This window comes from Triturus cristatus, chromosome 3_1 (genome assembly GCF_964204655.1).
Source record: "Triturus cristatus chromosome 3_1, aTriCri1.1, whole genome shotgun sequence".
In the NCBI taxonomy this organism is placed as follows: Eukaryota; Metazoa; Chordata; class Amphibia; order Caudata; family Salamandridae; genus Triturus; species Triturus cristatus.
This window is the reverse complement of record NC_140583.1, coordinates 608,299,337-608,323,310: the sequence shown is the minus strand read 5'-3', so window position 1 is coordinate 608,323,310 and position 23,974 is coordinate 608,299,337. Positions and strand designations below refer to the sequence as shown.

Here is a 23,974-nt window from a genome sequence, read left to right as displayed (position 1 = left end):
ATTTCATTATGTACTTTAATTCAGCTCTTGCGGAGGTGCAGCTTACCGGAGAAAATAGGTACAACAGGCCAGCTATTTAATATATATATTTTGTTAACAATTTTACAGCATTTGCTGTACTCCACTTTTTATTGAGACTAGGAAAACAAAATTATTGTTAGGGTACAAAAATCTAAATGAACAATTTTCTTTAAATCAGTTGTAGGTTTCTTCTTTTCTTCTTTTTTCTTTGAAAACAATAATAAAAAATATTCTTTTTTGTTTCATATTCATTTCAGTTCATGTTTTCAAATTATTGTATTTCTTCTTTTAAAATGTGCTGTTTGTTTCACCATTAAGTTAATCTTTAACAGTCTTTTCCATTTTTCAAGGTGATTCTTCTTCTTCTTATTCACTTTCAGGTTCACTTTCAAAACTGTATTGACAACAACAGATTGGATTGAAACTCTCTTTTTCCGACTCTTTGTCCTTCTCAGACACTATTGCTAGATATACCCATTTGGTGATGCATGCTTTCTGTTTGGGGTTCTTTTCTTGCTGATCTCTTAGCAACTGGCAATTCACTTTCACTATTTTCTGAATCTAGACCAGTTAATTCAGACTCTTCATTGATTGGCTTTAGTTTCTCTTGATGACAATGTTTTCTTTTGTAAGTTCTTTTACACAACATGTTTTCCTCAGCCAGTGTTGCTGGATTCAAGGAGTTACAACTCCTAATTGAGATGTTTTCTGTTGCTAGAATGGCTTGTTCATATATGGTTAGTTGACTGTCATATTTTGAGTTCTTATACGCGTCAATAGGATCTCATTTGAGTGTGGAACCTATACAATTATAGTACGGCCCATCACTATTCCTTCACTCTGTTCAATTGTAATGCAAACCGCTGCAACCGATTTCAAACAACCAGGAAGACTTACAACTACTGGATCCAATACAGCTGACAGGTAAGCATGGCTCCACCATGCTTTTGTGTAAAATCGGTAATGTACACTTACCTTTTTCATGACAGAAAAGAAATATTGTCAAATTGTAGTCAGGAATTCCATGGGCGGGTGCATTACATACACTTTAATATCCCGAATGCCTCTGAACACTCTTCATCAAATGGCACCTGGTCCTTTATATCACTGTGGGTCAACCATATTAAAGGTTTTGCAATCAAAGAATGGTTTGCAATCTGCTGACAACAGTAGCCAACAATTCCCAGGAACATTCTCAGCTCCCTCTTGGTGGTAGGAGTACTCATTTTCAGAATTGCAGAAACACATTGTTTTGAGACTTTCCTTGCATCTTTTTCAATGTGATAACCAAGATAGATTACATCCTTTTTACAATATTGCATCTTTGTTGGGGAATCCTTATGACCACTGTCTTCTAATTGATTCTGCAAAGTGAGTTTGTCAAGTTTACAGTCTTCTTTTGTCTTGAATGCTACTAGTAGGTCATCAATATACTGCACCATGACTGAGTTACTGGGCAACCTCACATTTTCTAGGATCTGACTTAAAATTGAAGGACTTTCAATTTTCCCTTGTGGAATTCTACATCAAATGAGAAATTTATTTTGGAAATGAAATACAAAGAAGGCCTGAATCTCTCCCTGGGGAGGTATGGAGGAGAACACTTGCCACAACTCAGTGACTTTATACCGTTCTGCATCTGATGGAATTTAGAACAAAATTACTGTGTGATCCGGTACCACTGGACAACAAAGGATGACAATTTTATGATTTGTTTCTTAGTTCATGCACTATTCCCGATTTCCCATTCAGTTTCTTTATCCCCATCACAGGAGAGTTGCAAGGGCTATCAAGTACGTCCCAAAGAATTCCCTGCTCAATAATTTACACAGTGAGCAATTTAATTCCTTCTTCTGCCTCAACGCTCCATTCTCACTCAATTCCTCAGCTTTTATAGAATCTTGATTTGATTGCACAACATTCACACTATTTTCTATATTGACATTGGGTTTAAAAGTTCCTTTACACATGCGTGCATAATGGCCTCTTTGTCTGCACCTTATGCATATTTGTCCTACTGCTGGGCAAGTCTGGTCACTGGCCACGGGACCCTATATGCCACACCTCCAACACATCCTTGTATTGATCAACTTCTTTATCCTTTCTGGTTCTGTACTCAGGTCCCCTCCAACGACCTTTCTTGACACCCTACTTTATTTTTTTACTTTTATTTATTGAGATTTTTGTGGTGCACAAAGGTACAATATCAGCGTCCATCGAGAGGCTAAATCTCGAACATCTCAGAATGCAGTAAACAAAACAACGTAAATTAAACATCAAACTCGATACAGAGTTTCTCTTCAATTTGTGAAGTAGTTATCACAACCATTCGCTGTGCTAAACACTATGTCGGTGAGAATCAGTATTGAACATCCATAGCTCAGTGAGATAGGCAATGCGGGTCACACCCTATACTATAACCATCCCCCCTCAGGATTCACTTTACAAGTTCATAAACATGCTTAAGCCTGTGCGCACAAATCCCCCTCCTCCCGGTAGACATGTCACTACAGCGGTACCAAGGGATAGTAGGCCGTTCACATCCCACCCCTGCACCGCAGAGGAGAGCCCAGTAAGTCGAAGTCTGCACAGAACCTGTAGTCAATCTCAAGTGGATATGCCTGCAGGTAAGCTCTCACGGTTGCCAGATATCTTTTTGTTGGTGGTTGCAATGTGGAATGTACGTCGCTGGTGGTATCGCAATATATCAGGTCGAGAAACCAAGCTTTTGATGTTGGGACCTGGGCACTACCCCAATGTAATGAGATCTGTTGTTTCGCAATGAGCAGGGCAATGGCAGTAAACTGTTGCACTCCTTTCTGCAAAGGCTTAACGTAGCCCAGCAAGGCGATCAGTGGTGTAGGTTGTATGGTCTTTCTACCAACAGGGACAGGAGCCGGAAGATTTCTCCCCAGTATGTCAATATGGATCCGCAGCTCCAAGCCAGGTGCAAAACACCCTCCTGATCAGCAGCACACCTGATACATGAATGAGGTATGACGAGCAGTGTGCGACCAACTTTTGCACAACATGAGTGAGGTATGCTGGGATCCATCTTGGTCAGAAGGTGTGGTGTGATGTACGCTCAGTGCAGGTACTTAAAGTGCACTAAATTATGACGGTGGTTATTCGATACAAATCACATTTGTTTAAAGCAATATAACCATATTTGGTCTGTCAAAGGAAACCCTAGGACTTGTTCCCAGACTTGACGCGCTTTGCTTCCAACAGCTGGACGGAGGACTAGGGATGAGTGATAAAGCGGTAATACTAAATGCGCCCCATCTAATGCTGTAATTGCCAATGTAATGCAATGAGAAATCCGCTGGCTCCGTTGCCTTGGCTTGGAGTGTATCACTTAGGGAGCTGCGCACTCTGTGTAGGATAAATCTATCCATATATTACATGTCCCTATTTGAAATTAGGTCTCCCACAGTGCCTAGCTGTGAGTCTTTAAAAAGGTCACCTACAGTGCGCAACCCATATCGAGCCAGAGTGCGTTTGGTGAGTGAATCAGTTGTTGGGGGTAGCCAAGGATTTTCGGCTAACGGTATATGAGTAGAGTACAGGAATCCGGCATGTAGCTGTCTCCGTAGTTTGGACCATGCCCAGCATGCAGTAGGCAATGTCTGGATCTCAGCAGGGTTCCGTGGCAGCCCCTGTGGCAGTATGACTGAGAGCGGGTGGACCTGGGAGCTTTCTGGTTTCAAATATTGCAGCCTGGTGTCCATGTGATACCAGCAAATTGTATGTAAATTGAGCGATCAGATAATACAAATAGAAATCTGGGACCCCAAAAATTCCGAGCCAATACAGCATGATGAGTGTGTTCCACCCTATAGGCGGTTACTTGCCTGCCAATACCAGCCGGATAAGCAAGGCACGTAATGTGTCAATTAATTTTACAGTGAGCGCAATGGGAATATTTAAAAAAAAATACAGAAAATGTGGAAGCACCACCATTTTCATAATGGAGATTCTACCAGCGATCGAGAGAGGGAGTTTGATCCATCGCTGACCTTGTGTTGTGAGGTTGTCGATTGCCGGCCCATAGTCGAGGCGAATCACCTCAGGAGCACTAGAGTGGAGGAAAACGTCTAGACTCTAGATACTTAGGGGGGACAGTGCTCCACCATAATAGAAAATCTATATCTACCTGGATGGTGGCCGGGGTCAACGGAAAAACCTCTGACGTAGTCCAGTTGATAGTGAGTCCTAAATATACTCCAAATCGCACTACTTCGCGCAGCAAGGGAGAGAGATTAACACTTGGCGCTTTCACAAACAGCATAACATCGTCGGCATAAAACGAGGCCTTAAGTGGCCCACGGTGGAAACTCAACCCACGGTGGATATGTTTCTCCTGGATTTGCCTCGTCAGGGGGTCCATAGCAATAATGAACAGCAAGGGCGGGAGTGGGCAACCCTGCCTGGTGCCTCGTGTGAGAGTGAATTGGGGGAGATCTTGCCATTCAGCTTGAGGTGGGTAACAGGGTTAGTGTATACAAGCTGAATTAGTCTGATGAAGCCAACCGGGATCCCCAGTATCTGTAACACCGTGTATAGAAAAGGCCATTCCAAAGAATCGAATGCCTTTTCGGCACCTAAAAGCATAGCTGCTGTTGGGAGGGTAGGCTCTAACTGGTTTATGACAGCAAAGATTGCGCGCATATTCACAGTGGTGGATTGGCTAGGAACAAAATGCGTCTGGAAGGGGCAAATGATCTTATCAATTAATAGAGAGAGGCGGTTGGCTAGGATTTTGGCTAAACTTTTGTAATCTTGGTTGAGGAGTGACAGCGGCCTGTACGATGTGCAATTTCGGGGCGTTTTACCTGGCTTAAGTGGAAGTGTGATTATAGCGTCCCTCATAGTAGGGGAGAGTGAGCCCTCCCGCAGAGCTTCATCATATACCTCTATTCATCGAGGGGCCAATAGGGTCTTATAAGCTTTGTAAAATTCGCCGTTAGGCCATCCGAGCCGGGGGCTCGGTTGCCAGCAAGACCATCATTAGTCAGTTTAATTTCATCCTCATCGAAGGGGGCAGTTAGAAATTGGTGCTGTCCTTCATCTATCCAGACCATGGCTATCTCTTCTAAGTAATCTGCAAGGGCCTGTCCAAGCGTTGGATTGGGCGTGGCATAACGTTTGGTGTAGTAGGATAAGAATGCCACAGTGATTTCATTTCCCTTCAGTAGCGTTTCCCCATCATCTAAATCAAGCTGTGTGATATACATCGATTGATACTGATGGTGGAGCAGTCTGACGAGTGTTCTACCGGGCCGTTCACCTTCGCCATATGCTTGTGCTCTAGCATGTTTGCCCAGATAGTTTACCTTGCACGACGCTAGTTCATTGCATTCTGTCAGTAGTGTCGCTCGGGCATGGAGCAAGGGGTGGGGTATCAGTCATCCACACAGCTGTATCCATATCTCAGAGCTTCTCCTCCACCAGCTCTAGTTCCCTATGAATGGACCGTAACCCTTCCACTTGCTTGGCTATATACACCCCTCTAATGTAGGCCTTAAAGGCGTCCCATAGCGTGGACTGTTGTTCCACTGTGCCATCGTTTAGTTGAAAGTATTCCTGAATGGCGTCCCCAACCTCACTATGGAAGACCGAATCTAACAATGCCTCAGCCGGAAATCTCCAGGAGGAGGGCGGGTGTTGTGTAATGGGCATCTCCAATGCGAGAAGGATGGGGGAGTGATCTGATAATGTTTGCGGCAGATAATCCATTGCTTGGACCGCTAGTAAGAGCTGGGGAGTGAGGTACTAGTTGTCTATTCTTGACCATGTGGGGCTGGGTAAAATGAGTAGTCGCGACCTGTGGGGTGTTGAATCATCCAGGGATCATTAAGGACATAGGAGCGCAGCAATGAGGTAAGCGCCTGTACCGCATGCGGTTTGGTAATATGTCCTGCCCCAGTCATGTCCGTTACGGGATATAAGGTTAGGTTGAAGTCTCCCACCCCATTAATATGTTATCGGTGTCTAATCGTGTAATGTGTGCGGCGACCTTGGGGAAGAACTCTGTAGAATCCACATGCGGGGCATAAATGTTAACCAGCAGAAGCAGCTCGCTACCCAGTGTTCCCACGACCAGGATGCAACTACCCTCCTCATCCGACACCACTTCCTGCACCCGGAAGGGGAGTGTTTTATGTACTAGATTACAGACGCCCCTGGAATATATGCTATTATTGAAACAATACAAATATTTTTATTTAATAAAAAAAATCAATCTGCATGTGTGGGTTGAACAAATAAGATTTATCCTCAACAGTACATATTCACACGTGTATGAGGGCTTTTTCAATAGCACTGCCATCTGCTCTGTCTCCTAACTTATTTTTAAATGGCTAACTTGTGTAATATACAATGACTCAAGATAAATTAAATATAATAATTTGGCTTTAATAAAAACAGAGTAGGTCAGTTATTTTATGGATACCTGTCTCTGTTACATAAGTTGATCTGGCATAGTTTTGCAAACATATTAATTCCTTCATTTGCAATCTGGATCATTAAAAACTGCAAACAGTTGTGCAAACAAACATCTGTTGGCCTTCTAAAATGAATGAATGGGTGTGACACACTCTCCGTGTTATTATGATATCTAGAAATAGAACTGCACATGGTGATCTTTCCAAAAGAAACAAAGACAGAACAAACTACTTGAATGTTGTCTTACATTCATATATATTTGAGCACTAGCAGTGGCATAGCGAGGTTGTCATAGGACTTAGTGCAAGCAAAGTAACCAAGCTCCCTCACTAGGGTGACGTCTCAGTCTGTCAGCTGCCCCCGACACTCCTCAACCTCCTTCGACATAGTTGCATCTGCCATATCAAAACTCACTACTATTCTGATACATACAGTATTATATTTCCGCTCCCTGATTTCTATTGCTGCAAGTCAAAGCCTATACCCTAAAAAGCATTAACCTAAGCCAATAGGTTTAGCCATTGTAAAGTGCATGCAGATAAAGGCATAACATGCAGGGACCTTAAACTCACAATGCTGCCCTCACAAAGGCACAACCCTCACAATGCACTCCTAAAACACGGTGGCGATCCTGCACTCTCAGAACACACTGGTCACATACAGGTACACCACTCACTAGGAAAGAGCAAAGTTGGAACAGATGGTGGAATAGGAGGCACTGGTGGAATATCTTGTGAGTCTTTCCACTAGTTCAATTCAAAGCGGTTGAGGTAAGCTACACTGAAGACTGAATATCCACTGAGGTTATATAATCTTGGACACACTTGGACCAGCAGTGCAAGCAATGTACCTCAGATCTTTGTGGGAAAGAGTCTAGTTTGGTACTGCAGTGCCAGTCAGTGCAAGCTTCCCTCAAGGACATGGAACAAATATGGTATTGCAGGACCAGTGCAAGCTTCCTTCAAAGACATGGAACAAATGTGATACTGCAGGGTCAGTGCAAGCTTTCTTCAAATACATGGAACGAGTGTGGCACTGGGCAGCATCATTTAATGCCTCCCTTAGATACAATGAATAGGCAGCATATCAGATTTGGCACAAGTGTAGGGAACAAAACTGGGGTGTCTGAGTGCATGCTTGACTCACATGCACAGCAATATTCCCACATACAGGTACACATTTCAAGTACAGCAACGGGCAAAAGTACTTGCTTCCATCACACCCATAGAACACATATCGTTCTGGTCAGTAGAAGCTTAGTGTGCATTCACAGAGCATGGACTTAATCTGCAGCAGCAGTCCAATCCTGTGTGTACACATACACACATGCACGCAATGTGCAACATTTGGCAGCAGTGTAAGTTTCTATAACGCACAGCACAGATTCAAGATGGTCAGCAGCAGTGGAAGCTATGATATCCTCACATACAAACCAGGAGAACATTGACAGCAGCATGTAAGCTTATTTCAGGCACTATACCCAGAGTAAATGCTAGACCTGGGTGAGCCACTGAAGGCTTGAGCCAAATGCCAGGCTCCGATTCAGCCCGAAGTCTTCTAGAGGCCTACAGTCAAAAATGAGCAGAGCATTCGTGTAGCTTCTGTCAGCTACCCACGTTTTAACCTCATGCATCAACGATGAAAGACAAAGTATTACATTGGGATGTCAAACAGAAGCGAGTAAGGATACCAATCTAGTGGTTGAATTACACAATGAGGAACCACAAAATCTGAGATTAATCCCGGCTAGACCACTTGACCCAATTGAGTGATGCTTGGTAGTAATTTTATTTTATCATGCCTCCTATTTGTTCCATTATTGCATGTGAGAAAACCTTGAAATACTTGAAAATGTGCATTGTACACAAATCTCTTGTGCTTGTCTTTGTAGACTATAATGTTATTCCATGTAAAAAAAAGAATGTAGCCTACATATGAGGTGCACCTGACAACTGCCTTGCCTCTTAGTGCACACATGGCATTGTTATCAGGGTGAGGGCATAAATGTTTCTAAGCTCATGTTTAAAAACTACCAATTTTAAAACATGCCTCTCATTGCAGTGATATAATTTTATGTGCCAGGGTGCAGCACGTGTTAAAGGAATATACTTTTTGAATTTTGGAGACACTTTAACATATTTTTACATATTATTTGTTGCATGATTTCCATGCCAAATGTTCGTGTGGCTCAGCTTATGCCTGGGCTCTTAGAGCAAAGACTGGCTTTTAGAGCTAAGACAGACCCTGGCTCGGCTCTCCCTGTTAATTTTTTGCTTGGAACATATCTGCTTAAGTACTATGTATAACAGTTACTTGCATTCCCCCTCCCTCAGTACCTCACTTTGAGCAGCATCATCATGTTTTCTAAGATTCTGACTGGTTTCTATGTGGCTCAGAAGGATAACTATTTTTACTTCTGGTTTTAATATGGAAGCATTTTGTATTAGTAACCTCGAGATGTTATTTTAGGGTCACCTATGTATTTTTTTTTTAGCATAATATGAAACAAAGAATGCTCAAGTAATTAGTTTTACCAGTTCCAGCACTCTGTCCTAAGTAAGTCTGTTTTTTTACTAAACAGCATGGTCTGCCGACCCCCGTCAGGCTGAACGTAGTAAACACTGGAACTGTCTTTTTTTATATGTCTTTTTACACTGCAACTGTCTTGTCTTCAGAAGTCATGCATACAAATGGGCACTCCTTCTTCTTTGACTTCTACTGGCAGCAGGCAGCCAAGGCTGAATGGCACACTCTGCGTTGACAAAAGTGAGCATTGCTCGGTGCTCGGCCTTCCAATGCTCGCACAATGAGGCCTTCACAGTGTTCCCGCAGTTGCCTCAGTTTATTCTGCTGCTCAGAGTCTGACTCTGCCAGCTGAGGGAATCAGATGGAGCTAACATCATGCTCCCAGTGCTGTAGGAACCCCTGTGCAAAAACAACAATTGATGGACAGAATGCAGAACAATGTCATACATTCACCCCAGTACAGAGATCTGGGCCTAAATCCATCGTTTTTTTACTCACCATGCCATTCCAGTTTGAACCCAGCCATATGCAAATCAGTCTAGACCCTGTGCCTCATGGGAACAGTCCAGCCCGAACTGCCAAGCCAGGTCCTCCCTGGACTGGAAACAAGCATCCTAGGACCGGTGTCGGGGTTTCACCCCTCTTCAGCCAGGATAGCTTGATTCCAGTGGCATGGAGAGCACGGGACTTATATCCGAGCATGCCCGTCCCACTCGGGGTGAAACCCCTGTGGCCTTAGTCGGCAGGGTCCTGGAACAATTTTTAAACTGGGGGTGCTTCCACCAATGTTACATCCCTGAACTATTGATTGTGAAAAATCCAAGCATCAAACAAAGAACAAGTGTCACGAATGAGCCACGCCCATTCAGCAGTACAATGGTAAGGGTGTACTATACAGCTGGTGTTGCATTTAGGAGCACACTGTCTCAATATATTAGTAAAACATAGTGGGATAGCACACTCTCATTTACAGACAGCACATTTTCCATTGAAATGACCACTAAATATGCTCAGACATAGAGTTTTACTGATAAAACTATATAGTACACTGATAATGTTTGGAAATTCGGTCTCAGCGAATATTTGTTATTTGTGTATCACCAAGTAAAGGGTTTTGATTTGTTTCGATCCTATTAAAATCTTTGTTTCCATCAAGCTTCAGATTTGGGAAAAAAAGCCCTCCATTTATGCTTTCCTATCTATTTATTTTGAAATCTTTGTGCAGTTCATTTTTTTAGGTATTTATGTGGTATTGTGTGTTAGAGGGAAACAATATCCCACAGCTCCTGTGTCACCTTGTTGCCAAGGTGGCAAAGAAGATGAAACTGCAAATGCCTTCTGAATGTTCCCTGAGCTCTTTCACTGGAATTGGCAACCAAAGATCAGATCTGTCTACATTTGGATGAATTGAGACCCCAGTGGCTCAGCTCTTTAGAGGAATACCATTAGAAATCCAAAAACAAGTTCAAAAAGAACTTGAAAATCTGATGAAAAATGACATAATTGAATCCATCCCTGGTTCCACAGCATGGGTGTCCCTGATTGTCCCATCATGAAATGCAAAGCTGGGGGCTTTCTAATCTGCATCAAGATGCTCTGCCTGAAATTTGCAATTTAATAAGAAAGAAACCTGGCTCCCGCATCTAGGACTTGGTGCAAAATCCGTCCCAAACTTGGATTTAAACAAAGGTTCTTATGTAGAATCGAGTTCCAGGTACATCAACACACTGGCCACACACTGTGGCCTCTATTAGCATAAATGACTCAGCTTCAGCATTTTCTCTGCTGTGGAGGTCTTTCAGGGGGAATACTTATAAGATTATACTAGGCATACCTAATTGCTTATATTGCGGAGATGATATGCTTGTTTTGAGATAATACCAAAAAGAGTATGTTGAGGCTCTTGGTAAAGTCTGTCAAGCACAAGATGGCTTGTGTCCTAACCCAGATAAAGCTGCAGCGCTTATATCTGTTCCAGAGCCCCACATTTGTCTGCTTTGGGTTCCATTTTATTCAGACCAATCCAGCTACTGTTCAAGCGGAATACCCAATTTCACCACATTTAGTGTTCTATTAAACAGCCTGTGAAAATGGTGCCCCATTCCAGTGGTCCCTGAATGTCAAAGGGCATTTGGTATGATTAAAAAAGTAAATTTTAAATACAAAAACCTGTTTACTTCAATCCTAATCTCCAAACAGAGATGATACAAAATGCAATCCCAGTTCTCTCGGAGAAACACTATTTCAGAGGGAAAATGACCAGAAGCTCTCCGCTACATCATTGCACATCCCAGTCGCAGGCTCACCAGTCCAGAAAAAGCCTACTCCCAGATAGACTCTGCAGAATTTCGCAGAGTTGTCCAAAACCTGAAATCAGCGGAGTTCCGCAGGTGGGCGTAGTAAGACTTTGTCAATAAAAAACATAGCAAACACATTAGCTTGCTGAGGCTAAGGACAGACCTCCTGGTGTTTCCAATCCTGTTCAATGTTGGTAATACAGTCGGAGCCCAACAGCCTTCTGCTCCTGTCGTGAGCGCCTGCTACAACTCATCACTCACACCGTCTAAAGTTAAAGTAATTTTATTCCTTGTAAAAACTTAAGGTGATACGGGTATTTCAAACTCCAAAACATACCTTAATTTAATCACATAAAAATCTTCGAATATTATCAGGTCTTTATCCCAATTTTGCACAGCAGGGGTGGGGTATGTTAGCCATTGTGTAAAATGAAAAACCTACATTATGGGTGGACACACATAATACAGTAAAATTAAGAGAGATTTATTCATAAACCACGAAAGTCATCTTCCTCTGTTTTCTCAAGTCCTACCTCCAGCCCACACTCTGCCGTCATCGACGTCTTATCTATCAACTCTTGTGATCCTGGCAAGCCACCCTTCGCCGCGAGCTCCTCCTGAATTCACCACCTCATCATCAGCAGACATGTATCAGTGAGAGAGATCCCCCTTATTGGAATCAACACTACGGGACAAACTGGCCCTTTTTATCAGCAGTCTGAGACACGGTCTATTTGCGTCTGGGCCTGCTGTTTCTGAAAACGCTGCACGTCTCAGACAAAGTGAAAGTCAATTTCTTTTCTCCAACCGGAAGCGGACTTCTAGCCCTTCAAGCCGCAGTTTCATACACATTTTATGCAGTTCACACCTAGTATGAGCTTCAAAGCATAAAATTATATTTATATTATCTGCGCGCATGTCAGATGCTGATCTGGATTAAAATGGCGAGCGTTCGAGTCCATCCTCCATGCCTGGTGTGAGAAAGACGCCTAGCCTTGCTCGCCGCTGGTAGAACGGTGAAGAGTACAAAGATCAAGTCTGCGTAGCTCACCCAGCGGGCACTAGGTGGTGGGTGGCACAATAGAGATCGGCACAAAAATGGCACGTGGTACTTGTCAAACACCACAGTTCACTGCGCTACAGATTGAAAGAGGGAACGAGTTTGTGACATTGGCGGAGGCCGGGTGGCTTCTAAAGCTGCAGCCAGTGTTGCCAGATTTTTAGACCCGTCCCAAGCCCAAAGCCGCTCAAATATAAGCCCAAAATAAGCCCAATCAGACCAGTTTCAGCCCAAAAACCAGCCCAAATTAGCAAGTCTCCAATTATGCACAAATTGTCATCAGAAACTATTTTAACGACAAATATACATTCTATTCAATATACAGATGGTGGTAGGGTGTTAACTGGGAACCTGCCTTAATGCTATTAATTTTTAAGACCAGTTCTCACTGCGACTTCTAAGAGCCCCTGCAGCTCCACTCTGCCTATTGCTTAAAGATTCAGCCCCCCCCCCCCCAAATCAGCTCCAGTTCGAGCGACAAACAGTGTGCGTCAGTGCGCGCCTTGGCATCGGCAACGTGGTGAAGCACGGAGTGTCAGATCCATGTCAGGACAGTGGTAAACAGACGCACGCGGTGCTGCCAGCAGGTGCGTGCGAGGTTGGGTGGCCCCTGCACGACCGTTTTCGAAGCTGGGCTGGCCTACAAACAACCGATGTGGTCAGTTTTGGTTTGGGTGTTAAAACACTCTCTTTACCTACGTCAACTTCCTGGCATCTATCAATATTCATCACTTCCTACAAATAGGGTGACCAACTGGCATGGGTGCAAATTCAGGACGGTGAGTGTAAAAATTCAGGACAAAGGGTCAAAATTCAGGACAAAAATTCAGGACGGGAGGTCAAAATTCAGAACAAAACTTCGGGACAAAAGGTACGTTTTACAGACACATCAAAGGAGGTCGCGTAATAGTGTATAAGTAATTCCATCTATATCCAAACATTCATCCATTTGAAAACATACGTATCTTTCCATCCATCATTTCACTCATCCATCCCTCCATCCACACTTTCACTCATCCATTCATCCACCCTTTCACCCTATCCATCCGTACACTCATCCATCCACTCTTCCACCCAACCATCTACTCATCCATCCAGCCATTTATCCACTCACCCATCCAGCCATCCTTTCACTTACTCATCCATCCACCCAGTTACTCATCCTACCACCCAGTCCCCTTTTCAGTCATCCATTCATCCTCCCTTTTCTCTCTTCATTGACCCTTTCACTTAGCCATCCTTCCTTTCTTCGATCCACCCATACTTCAACTCATCCACTCATGAATCCATCCATTGACCCTATCACTCATCCATCCATTCACTCATCCATCCACCCATTCACTCACCGATCAGCCACCCTTTTACTCATCCATCCATCCTTTCGCTCATTATACATCTATTCAGCCTTTCATTCATACATTCACCCTTTCACTAATCCATCCAGCCATCCACCCATCCCTTCACTTACTCACTCGCCCACCTTTTCCTCTTAATTATGAGCTGAGCCTTTGTCTGCAGAGTTGCAGACAGAAGAGGCCCATCAAGAATTTCGCCCTTGCTGTCTTCCTAAAGCAAGGGGTGGGGAGGGGGAGGGTTCACTATGCACCTGCACATAGGCAATCTGAAAAAGTGGAAGTCATGCATGATGCACAGTGCCAGGCCATGTAGTGATTGTGACATGGTGTTTCCAGAGCTTTAAGTGGGATGAAAAAACTGGGGGTCTCTCCAAGGGGCGTGTCTGATGTAATTAATGGTGTTGCTTAAAACAACTAAGCTAAAAATCTGTGCTTAGCATTGTGTGTCGCCGGACTGGTATTTTGCCTCTTCTGTCATTGCATCCAGATATATATCACAACAAGTAACGTTACACCTACAACAAGCCAGAACCATTTGCTTTGTTAAATGGTTGTTAGTAGCATAAAATAAAAATGCAGCAACCATGGTTTCCTTGAATATAATATTGAAACTGCACTTTTCTAAAATGATGAGACTAAAAGAACTTTAGCCCCTTCTTTTCAACTTGTTTCACCAGCTTCTTTGAATTGACTGGATTCTGTGCCAGCATTAGCGTGTTTGCACATTCCTTTCATCTGCCCGTGGGCAAAGTGCAGCCAGTGGTCTCGAACTCTGTTCCTCAGCTGGCATCGCAAACTTAAAATCGGCACCTCCTGCAGGACCACAGCGGTGCCGTGCGCGGGTGAGCCCAGCCGGTCTCTCTCTCGGCTGCCCCACAGCCTGTCTTTCCACCCCCAGCAGGCGGGAGCCGCCCTCTGCTCCTTCAGCTGACGGGCAATCACGGCCTCTGACAGTGTTGCTGGGGTTTACCCGTTGCCCCGGAGAGGTCCAAATTATGGACGGTGGTTGGTCACCCTACCTGCAAATTTACGCGCCCTTAATTCCCCAACCCAATCTACACTCTGTCTATTGCTTAAAGACTCAGCCCCCCCCCCTCGAAATTTTTTCTTACACCCCCCCCCCCGAAATTTGGCTCTAGTTGCGCCTCTGACTCACTCACCTGAGGTCGGGCGTTGAAGTCCTGACTCAGCAACTGCGGGCACCGCCGGGCGGCCTGCTGCTGTGCTGCGTGACTCCAGGCTGTGCTGTTGACTGGTAGTGGGCTCACTGGGCTGGCTAGCCTGCGCTGCGCAGAGAGTGCTGCCTGCGAGCACCGCCCGCCGCCGCCTGCTGACTGTGGCCTGGGTGACCACCAGTGGACCACAGTGGGCGGCAGCAACAGTAACACCACGTGCGTCTGACTCCGACTCCTCATAATGATGATGATCATGCATCCACCGTTGAGCCAAGCGCCGTGCCGAAAGTAAAAGCTCACGTCACGCAGTCCCAGCATTATAGAGAACCGCAGGGGCTGGCCAAAAAATGATACCCAGGGCCGTCATTGGTAGCGTTTTCGCGCGCTACTGGATTGACGGCCCTGGGGGACCCCCACATTGGCCCGCACACACACGAGTTGACAACAACAACAAAACTAGGTGACCTCTCTGGGTGGTGCCTGCGGCGGTGCAGCACGCATGTGCAAAATAAGAGTGAGTGCACTGTGCACTACGTAACAAGTTAGCGCTTGCCACTGACAGTGACTGCCACCATAACGCGACGGACTCCTCGTGGTCGGCGCCCGCCCAGGCCAGTAAAATTGCGCACACCCTTTTAATTCTAGCCCAAAAAGTAGCCCCCTGCCAGGCATGGGTTTTTCCCGCACAACTGGGAAAAAAGTCACACAATTGTGCGGGAAATAGCCCAATCTGGCAACATTGGCTGCAGCTGAGTGTCTGGCCAATCACAGTAGCAGTTTCTCAAGACAATCCAAGGTCAGTACACTTCCTCACCAATACCTTTAGAATGTGCCTTTGTAAAGGATTGGTTGAAAGTCATTTGTGTGCCAAAGGTTTGATTCTATTATTAGAGATGGACAGGAGAACTCCACTTCACCGTTGGTTGGCAGAGTTGTTTTCTGAACTACGCACTCCAAGTGGAGTATGGAGTGGAAAGAACTATGTGAACTCCACTGACATAGCAGAGTTTGCCGCACACCTCTAATCAAGACAACTCGTTCTTCAATATCAAATGTTCTCTGTCAGACGTTGAGGGACTTTAAAGACATACTTTACAACATCACAAGTTTGTCACCAACCTAATATATGTTTGGGAGGAAAATGAAAACCAAGATCCTGGAGTCGCCCTTCAGGCCTCCTCATCAGCTCCACCATGAGGTGAGAACTTGGAATGCTGCACATAAAGTGAAGATGAAACTATGTGCCAACAAACAACAAAGAGCTCAAGTTTATGATTTGTGCCAGGGAGATTTTTTGTTTGTGAGGCTCAGTGGGACTGGCAAAGACAACCCTAGTTACAATCGTCAACCATATTTGGCCACCGACATTAAGGACTCCTTGATCACTGCATGGTGGGAAGAGCATGTCCTTACCCCAAACTCTTTATTCATCCTATTGTTTCTGGGGGATCCATGTGAACTATCTTCTGATAATGAACATTATAAGAGGGAAGAAGGCGTTTCTGGCTGTCTGAAGTATGGTGAAACTGATGCCACTTTTGCCCACGATTTGGATTGTGGTGCTGACACATTACCCATGGTGGCATGAACTCCCTATTGTTCTCCTTTTCACTCTCCACTTCACTCCTTTGTCCCTTTCTCCTCTTAGTCTCAACTCTGTCGCAATGTCAGGCCTCCTAAACAATGTAATGCTGTCATGGATCGATTTATTTTATGCTGTTGAAAGGAAATATAGCATACTGGCCCGCCCCTTGACCTAGGCGTCATTTCCTGGTGCAGGGAGGTTCCACCCCGGGGCTCACGAAGTGCTTGCGGGCGGGTGGAAGATGGAGCTGCAGAAAGGTGCAGCAAGGTGCAACAACAAGCAGCAAGGATGCAACAACCAGCGGCCATTGATCATAAATATAAAAAAGGCCCGGACTTAGGGAAACAACCTACCTGATTGTCATCTTGCCCGCTACATCCGTTTAAGAAAGTCACCTGAATGAAAGATATGATACTTCAAGTGATCGGAGCTGTCTATATGGTACATGGACTGTGGTCATTACAGTACATTCAATTGTGTTTCAGCAAACAACCTCATGATTGCCACATAATTGTTTAGTGAGTTCCAGTAAAGACATGTACTACTGTCTGTTTTTTTCTTCCAGATAGACCGTGTGAACTTTTCTGCACACCACTGGGCAAAGAAGCGCCATTCCTCGCAGCAGACAGGGTCTTAGATGGCACCCCCTGCGGAGCATACGAGACGGATCTCTGTGTACATGGCAAGTGCCAGGTGGAGTAGCTTTCTAGTGTTTTCTAGGAACATTTAAAGTATATCTCAGTCTTTTTCTGTTCATGTTTCTTGCAGAGCTTATAGCTCTTTTGTGTTTAATGATAATGGCAAGTCAACGGCTGCCGGGGGGAGGGGGGATGGAATTGCAAGTATTGTGGGTGTTATAAACAAATTAATATTTTGCAGTCTCAGTCCACATTCTCACACCACCCGTGATGCTAGAGCTGAAGGCCACCATCTTGTAAAGGCATTCTAACACCCTTGATGCAAGAGCTGAAGGCCACCATCTTGTAATTGCATTCTAGCACCCGTAATGCAAGAGCTGAAGGCCACTATCTTGTTACGGCATTCTATTTTTTTTTTCTTTAATAAACTTTTTTTTACAGATAAGGTCACACAGGTTAGACAGTTTACAAACATAGGTGCCAGAGGGTGGTTCGCTGGTACAGTTTCAACCACAGACCTGGGTCCATAGGCTGTTGCAAACAGTTTACATTTGATCAAAGTGAGACTATTCTACCCCGAATCATGTCTCCGTCTGGGCTGCAGAGGATCACAAAGCCCTCCCCTATACCCATTCCATTTGTCCCAAATTTGTGTCCATTTGTTGGGGCATCCTCTGGATTCATACACTGTCCTCTCCGTTAACATGCACTGGTCCATGTCATTTTCCCATGCTCTCAGTGATTGTGGTTCCTGCGCCCTCCACAATCTCGCAATATTCTTTTTGGCAATTATCATTCCCAGTGTCACCCATGTTCTCTCTTTAGTGTTTAAATCTGTAGGGCCCCATATATTCAAGAGACACAGTTTTATATTACAATCAATCTTGTTGCCCATTACTTCCTCCATACAATTTGTTAAGTCAGACCAGTACCCCTGGATAACCGGACATTCCCAGAGCACATGTACAAAAGTGCCCTCCTGCCCACATCTCCTCATGCATCTTCCGTCAGTGCTATAGCCATCTTCACCAACGTCGGTCCCGCAAGATATATTCTATGGAATATCTTCAGTTGTCTAAGCCTAGAGGAGATGGCCGTTTCTGTAACAGCATTCTAGCTCATGATGCCAGAGCTGGGCGCCACCAGCTTGTAACGGCATTATGGCACCAGTGATGCAAGAGCTAAAGACCACCAGCTTGTAACGGCATTATGGCACCAGTGATGCAAGAGCTAAAGACCACTAGCTTGTAGCAGCATTCTAGCATCCATGGTGCAAGAGCTTAAGGCCACCAGCTTGTAACAGCATTCTAGCTCTCCTGATGAAAGAGCAGAAGGTCATCACATATCCATACCTTGCCCAAGACCATGTCCAGCAGTGGACTGACCCAAGTGGAAACCATATATTTCGCCTGCTGCCGCAGAAAGACATGTACGGCACAAACAGCTTCAGTAAGCTGACATGCAATTGACTCTGCCACAGCCCAACTGGACTTTTATTGGCTCTTGTAAGGGTTCTAAGTAAATAGCTGGGTGTTGCATTGGTACTGACAGATGTAGTCTTGTGTCCACTAGCAGAAGGCCCCCTGGGTGGCTTGATAGGACTGCTGTGTTGTAAAACCACCCAGAGCAGGTGCGGTGCTGAACCCTTCAAAATGGGGAAACTCTTGTGTGGAAAGGCAGCACAGATTCTGATCCAGAGCAAAATAGAGCGAAAAACACAACAGGGGGAAAGAACGAGGAAGAGAAAGATGGAAAAACAGTGACAAAGGGAGAATGCTAGGAAGAACCCACAAGGATGAGATAAAGCGACAGGGAGTGGTCAAGTGGTGGATTAATAAGGCATAATGTAGAATCAAGACTCCTAGCTTTTGTATTTGCGACCCCAACCATCGATAGCACTGTCTGAGGGCTTCTGAGCAAAACTTTGGAACCTCTCACTAATTCTTTTACAAATTAATCCCTGGTGGTCACTAATTTAGCCACTAAGAAAATGTTGCCTGGTGTGGTCACTATTACAACGCTAGTAATATTAGTATCTCGGGGTGATTTGAACATAAGTGGCTCTTATTATACAAAAGGTTTGAGGCCACTGCTGTGCTCGGGGGGTGAAAGAGGGCTGGTTCCTTACACACACCCCTAACTGTTATTACAGATTAGCTGAATTATATATTTATCTCAGCAGATTGAGCTGCTATTGATCTCTACCCCATGCACACATTCTGCTTCCTCCCCTACTCAGATGAGACAGTGCAATGCCCCTCGGAGACTGAGGGGCTTCATACATATCCGCACTTGTTCCCTGCCCGCGGCTCGAGAATCTGTTATTTTGTGTCCCTGTTTTTTAGGGAATACCGCCCGACTGCCCTTCGTTGCCAAGTTCTTATCATGATTTTTGATTGTTATTTTGGTTATTCTTTTGTGCATAATTCCCTTTAATGGGAGGTGTCCTGTATGTCATACATGACGATATATGCCCAGAAATGACGCGGGCAAGCTGAGCATACGGTCGAACATTTCAGCCGCTGTGATATCCTGTACTACCTACCTGGCAAGTAAGGTAGTTTGTGATTCTTCTTATTATTATTTCGCAGCCTAATGGGCCAAGATGGAATCAGATACCTGTGCAATATTGAATAAAAGACAAGTTAAAAAAAAAAGGTTTGAGGCCACTTCTCTAAGTCATGTCCCAAGTGTTTTTATTACTACTTGTCCACTATTTTCAGTTTTCAGTTTTAAAAAACATTTCCTTATGTAATTCATGTACTTTAATTTGCAAGTCCAATCCTATCTGCTTGAAGCATGGATTTTCAGATAAAAAGCTTATAGCTGATTCACATGTTCTCTTGATTTTCTCTATCTAACGATTTGCTCTGTGTTTACGCAAAAATAACTATATTTAAAGAGTTAATAGACAGTAGACAATTGTATCATCACATAGTAAATCTTAGAGAATTGTTACAGTCGTTTTTGTGTATGCCAGCTAAATGAAAATGGGTACCTCTTGATTTGAGGATGTGTTCTTTCAGTCCTGCTTTGGATGTGCTTAGGGCAAAATGAGATCTTAGGTCAAGAGGAGGAAATCTTAGTTTTGGGGATACTGAGATGGAAAATCATCTGAATGGCAAGGTAGAACAGAGTGAAAGATGGTACCAGGGTCATAGGCCTGCATATAAATGTTTAGTAAGATCTGTGCAGTGTACAATATGAGTCTGTGGACTGATATGAATAACGGTGTGAGGTACCTGTACATCATGCTTCTCTGTGCTTGGTACCAAAGGGCAGATGGAAGTGGGTAAGAAAAGTTACCTTGGTTGTCTTGTGGCCTGCCCTTTTCCTATATGGTGCCCAAATTTAACCATAGTATCCTAAAGGTAGTGCATCACCGTTATTATGAAATTTTAAAAAATCTGAAAATAGATGGGTGTAGTCTGGAGCAGTGCTTACATTTCACCACCCTGCCCCTCCCCCACCCCGCCTCACTGCCCCACCGAACTCCCTCCACGGACCGCTACTGGTCTGGAGTCACTGGTGCAAAGCACTTAAGTATGTTACTCAGCATCAGTGGGTGAGGCACAGCCACTTTTGTCACACGTTATGAAATATATGTGGGCAATGAGAATGCTTTTTATGTGTCACCAAGTCGAGAGTCTGTCTCCAAAATGCTGTCTCCTATTTGGGTGTTCAGACTTATCAATGGCGCATCGTGATATCGCGATTGAGTCTGTCCTCATAGCTACTGCCTCCTTTTTCTCTCTGGATTTTCCAAGCATCAGAGTGTTTTCTAGGGAATATGGTCTTCGCACTATGTGTCCATAGTATGAGAGCTTCAATCAAGCTCGTTATACTGTGTGAAATTTCTGGCTTGATTGGATCAAGGATGCTTTTGTTTGTTTTCCTGGCCATCCAGAGTATTCTTAGAGGTCATGTCCAACATGACAGTTCAAATTCTCTTCCTCTCTTGTTTCATCATTGTTCAATGTTCGCATCCATACAGTGTCAGAGATTACCACTGCTTGTACGATTCTTACTTTTGTTCTTGGGGATACCTTAGCGAATTCAAAGATCTTTTCCAGTTCTTTTCTCCCAGCTCTGCCTACTGCTAATCTGCGGCACATGTTTTGACTGCTGCTACCAGTATTTAGGGGTGGCCAGAAAATTCTGCTCTGCCGGTGGAGGTCAGCGTTTTGCCTACTCAGTGCTACATGAGTATCAGAGTTACGACAAAACTCCATTGTGTGCCATGTGGCGGAGTTTTTTCTCTCATGAGGTTCGCCAACGTGAAGTTGGCGAGTTTGAGTGAGAATTTGCATGATTTATAGGCTCTAGAATGCCTCCTTCAAGATTTCCTCAACACATGCGGTCGCGGCAGGTCACTTGACGCTGAGAAAGCTGCCTCTTGAGTAGGCCTGGGCTAAAATTTTGTTCCGTTCATGGAAATTGCGATAATTTGACATTTTTGCGTTCCGCGGAAAGCGCGAAAATGTCAAAATTTCCGCATTCCGCAGCTTGGCGATAATTTGTTTCTTGCTCGCGCTGTAAAATAATACATTCTCGCGCGCGCGCGATCGCCTTACCTGAATCCCTGCGTTCGCCGACAAGTTTTCTTGATCCGGTCGCGTTCTCCATGAGATGTTGTATTGTTTTTAGCCATTTGCGCTGTCTCGCGACAGTTCGCGCCCGCAGTGATGTCATGCGTCGCGCAATCACGTCTTTCTTCTCGCGATCATGCACCGCGAGACAACTGAAAACAAGATGGCCGCGCCCGCGAGCAACCACATGGGTAAGTTGGCGAGCCGCAACCATGCAGAAAATCTCGCGAACATGCGGGAAAAAAACTTCCGCATCTTCGCGATATTTCCGCGTCTTTGCGATAATTTTTTACATTTTCGCAATAATTTGCGAAAGTGGATTTCGCAATTCCGCCCACCCCTACTCTTGAGTAGAAAATCTACTGGAGCAACAGAAAGAAGCAGCACCATCCAAATTTGACAGGTAGGGTGAAAGAATGCTATAGTCATCACCTGAACGACCACATGTACGCGCAATAGCAAAGAATGACTTTTTTTGAGTAATTCAAGGGAGGTTATACCTTAAGGGTGAGTGATCATTAAGAAAGTCCGTATCCTTGGGAATCTACTAAACTTATCGCAGAACCACAGTGTACTTTGTATGATACAGTACGCGTTAGGGGACCAAAAATGGAAACTGATATCAGAGTACATGAAAAGTTATGCTCTGTGTCTCCAAAGAGGATAAGACATAGTAGCTACACTACTCAGTGAAGCGAAGGGCTGCAGTGCCCAAGTGTATCAGTTGCTACACCCTTCCCTCCTTACCCTCTTTCTTTCTTTCACACTTCATTCTCTACTCTTGAACTTTCTTTCCCTTTCTTTCCATCTCCCTTTCGTAGCTTCCATTCTACCTTCTTCTTTTGTAACTTTCTCTTACCCACTCGCATTTTCTATTTGCCTCTTTCTGTTTTCTTATGTTTCCCATTTGTATAATTTCTCTTTTTCCTTCTGCTTCGCTTTACATGGCTGATTTGGCAACGTCTAGTGTAGTGTCGCGGTCTAGTTGACGCGCACTACGTCAGGGTAGGAATGCGCGTAGCGGCCATCTTCCAGCAGAGGAAACAAGAAGCGGGGGAAACGATAGACGATAACGTGGCGGCACTGAGGAAGCTTGCGATAACATGCAAATATGGAGGATTACAAGACGAATTCATCAAAGACCAAATCGTGATGCACACGACAAGCAAATCGGTGCAAGATAAATTGTGGGCGAGTGGAGATGCGATGCTGAAAGACGTGATCGCCATAGTGAAGAGGGCAGAGCTGACCAAGCGCTGCGCAGAAGCAGCAAAGAGAGATCAAGCCCCGAGACTCCCGATAAACAAGGTAGATGACGCAGACCAGCATGGAAGAGGAAAACCGGCGCCTGGAGAATACAGAGGATCATACAAACCGAGAGGAAAACCGGGACAGCCGTGGAAGCAAGACAAGGGAGAAACGGCGAGGTGCTACAGATGTGGAAGCCCGAGCCATGCGGCACATGACAATCAGTGCCCCGCCTTCAGAGCCAAATGTGCGTTTTGCGGCCTGGTCGGCCACTACGAGAAGGTGTGCAGAAGGAAAGGGAAACAACGCATGGTGAAATTCGTGGCACAGGACATAGGTGAAGAAGAAGAAGGCCAGGAGGAAGACGACGAAGTCCTGTGCGTGGAAGACCAGGTACTGGGCATCGAGGGGAGAAAAGCGCGCAAGCCCCAGTGCGACATGCTCATTGGAGGAGTAGGAATCACCATAGTGGCGGATTCGGGGTCTACTTACACGATCGTCCAAAGATCGGTGTGGAACGAGATGTTCGAACCCACACTGGGCTCACGCCTAGAACCACCTGACATACGACCGGTCACCTACACAGGGGAACCCATTCCGATGGTCGGATTCAGGAGAATGCTGTTCCAATTCAAAGAACGCAGCGCCCATTGTAAGTTATATGTCGCGGAGAAGGGACCATCAGTCCTAGGGTGGATGGACCAAGGAGAGTTGGGCGTACAGCTGAATCCAGGAGGGGACATCCAAGTGCTGGTGACCTTGGACGGAGATGAGTTGACAGCAGCGAAATGGCGGGGCGGACACCCGAAAGTGTTTGGCGGCAAGATCGGTAAACTCGAGAAGTTTACCCACAAGATCGTCCTCAAGGAAAACGTCAGCCCAGTAAGGAACATACCGATCGCAGTGAGAGAGGCTGTGCAACAGGAACTACACCGACTGGAGGACGGGGGAATCATCGAACCGATCGACAGCGCGGAGTGGTTGGCGCCACTGGTAGTGGCCATGAAACCGTCAGGCAAGGTGCGCTTATGCG

General features: G+C 45.0%; 1 protein-coding gene across 2 annotated transcripts in view; it reads left to right on the top strand.

Moving 5' to 3' along the window:
- Window positions 1–23,974, top strand: part of ADAMTS17 (ADAM metallopeptidase with thrombospondin type 1 motif 17) — a 957,220-nt gene that overhangs the window by 685,081 nt on the left and 248,165 nt on the right. For both annotated transcript variants that reach the window (XM_085644533.1, XM_085644532.1), the window contains exon 14: window positions 17,032–17,159. In XM_085644533.1, the coding sequence (XP_085500659.1) occupies window positions 17,032–17,159 (128 nt within the window). The remainder of the gene's footprint in view (window positions 1–17,031; window positions 17,160–23,974) is intronic.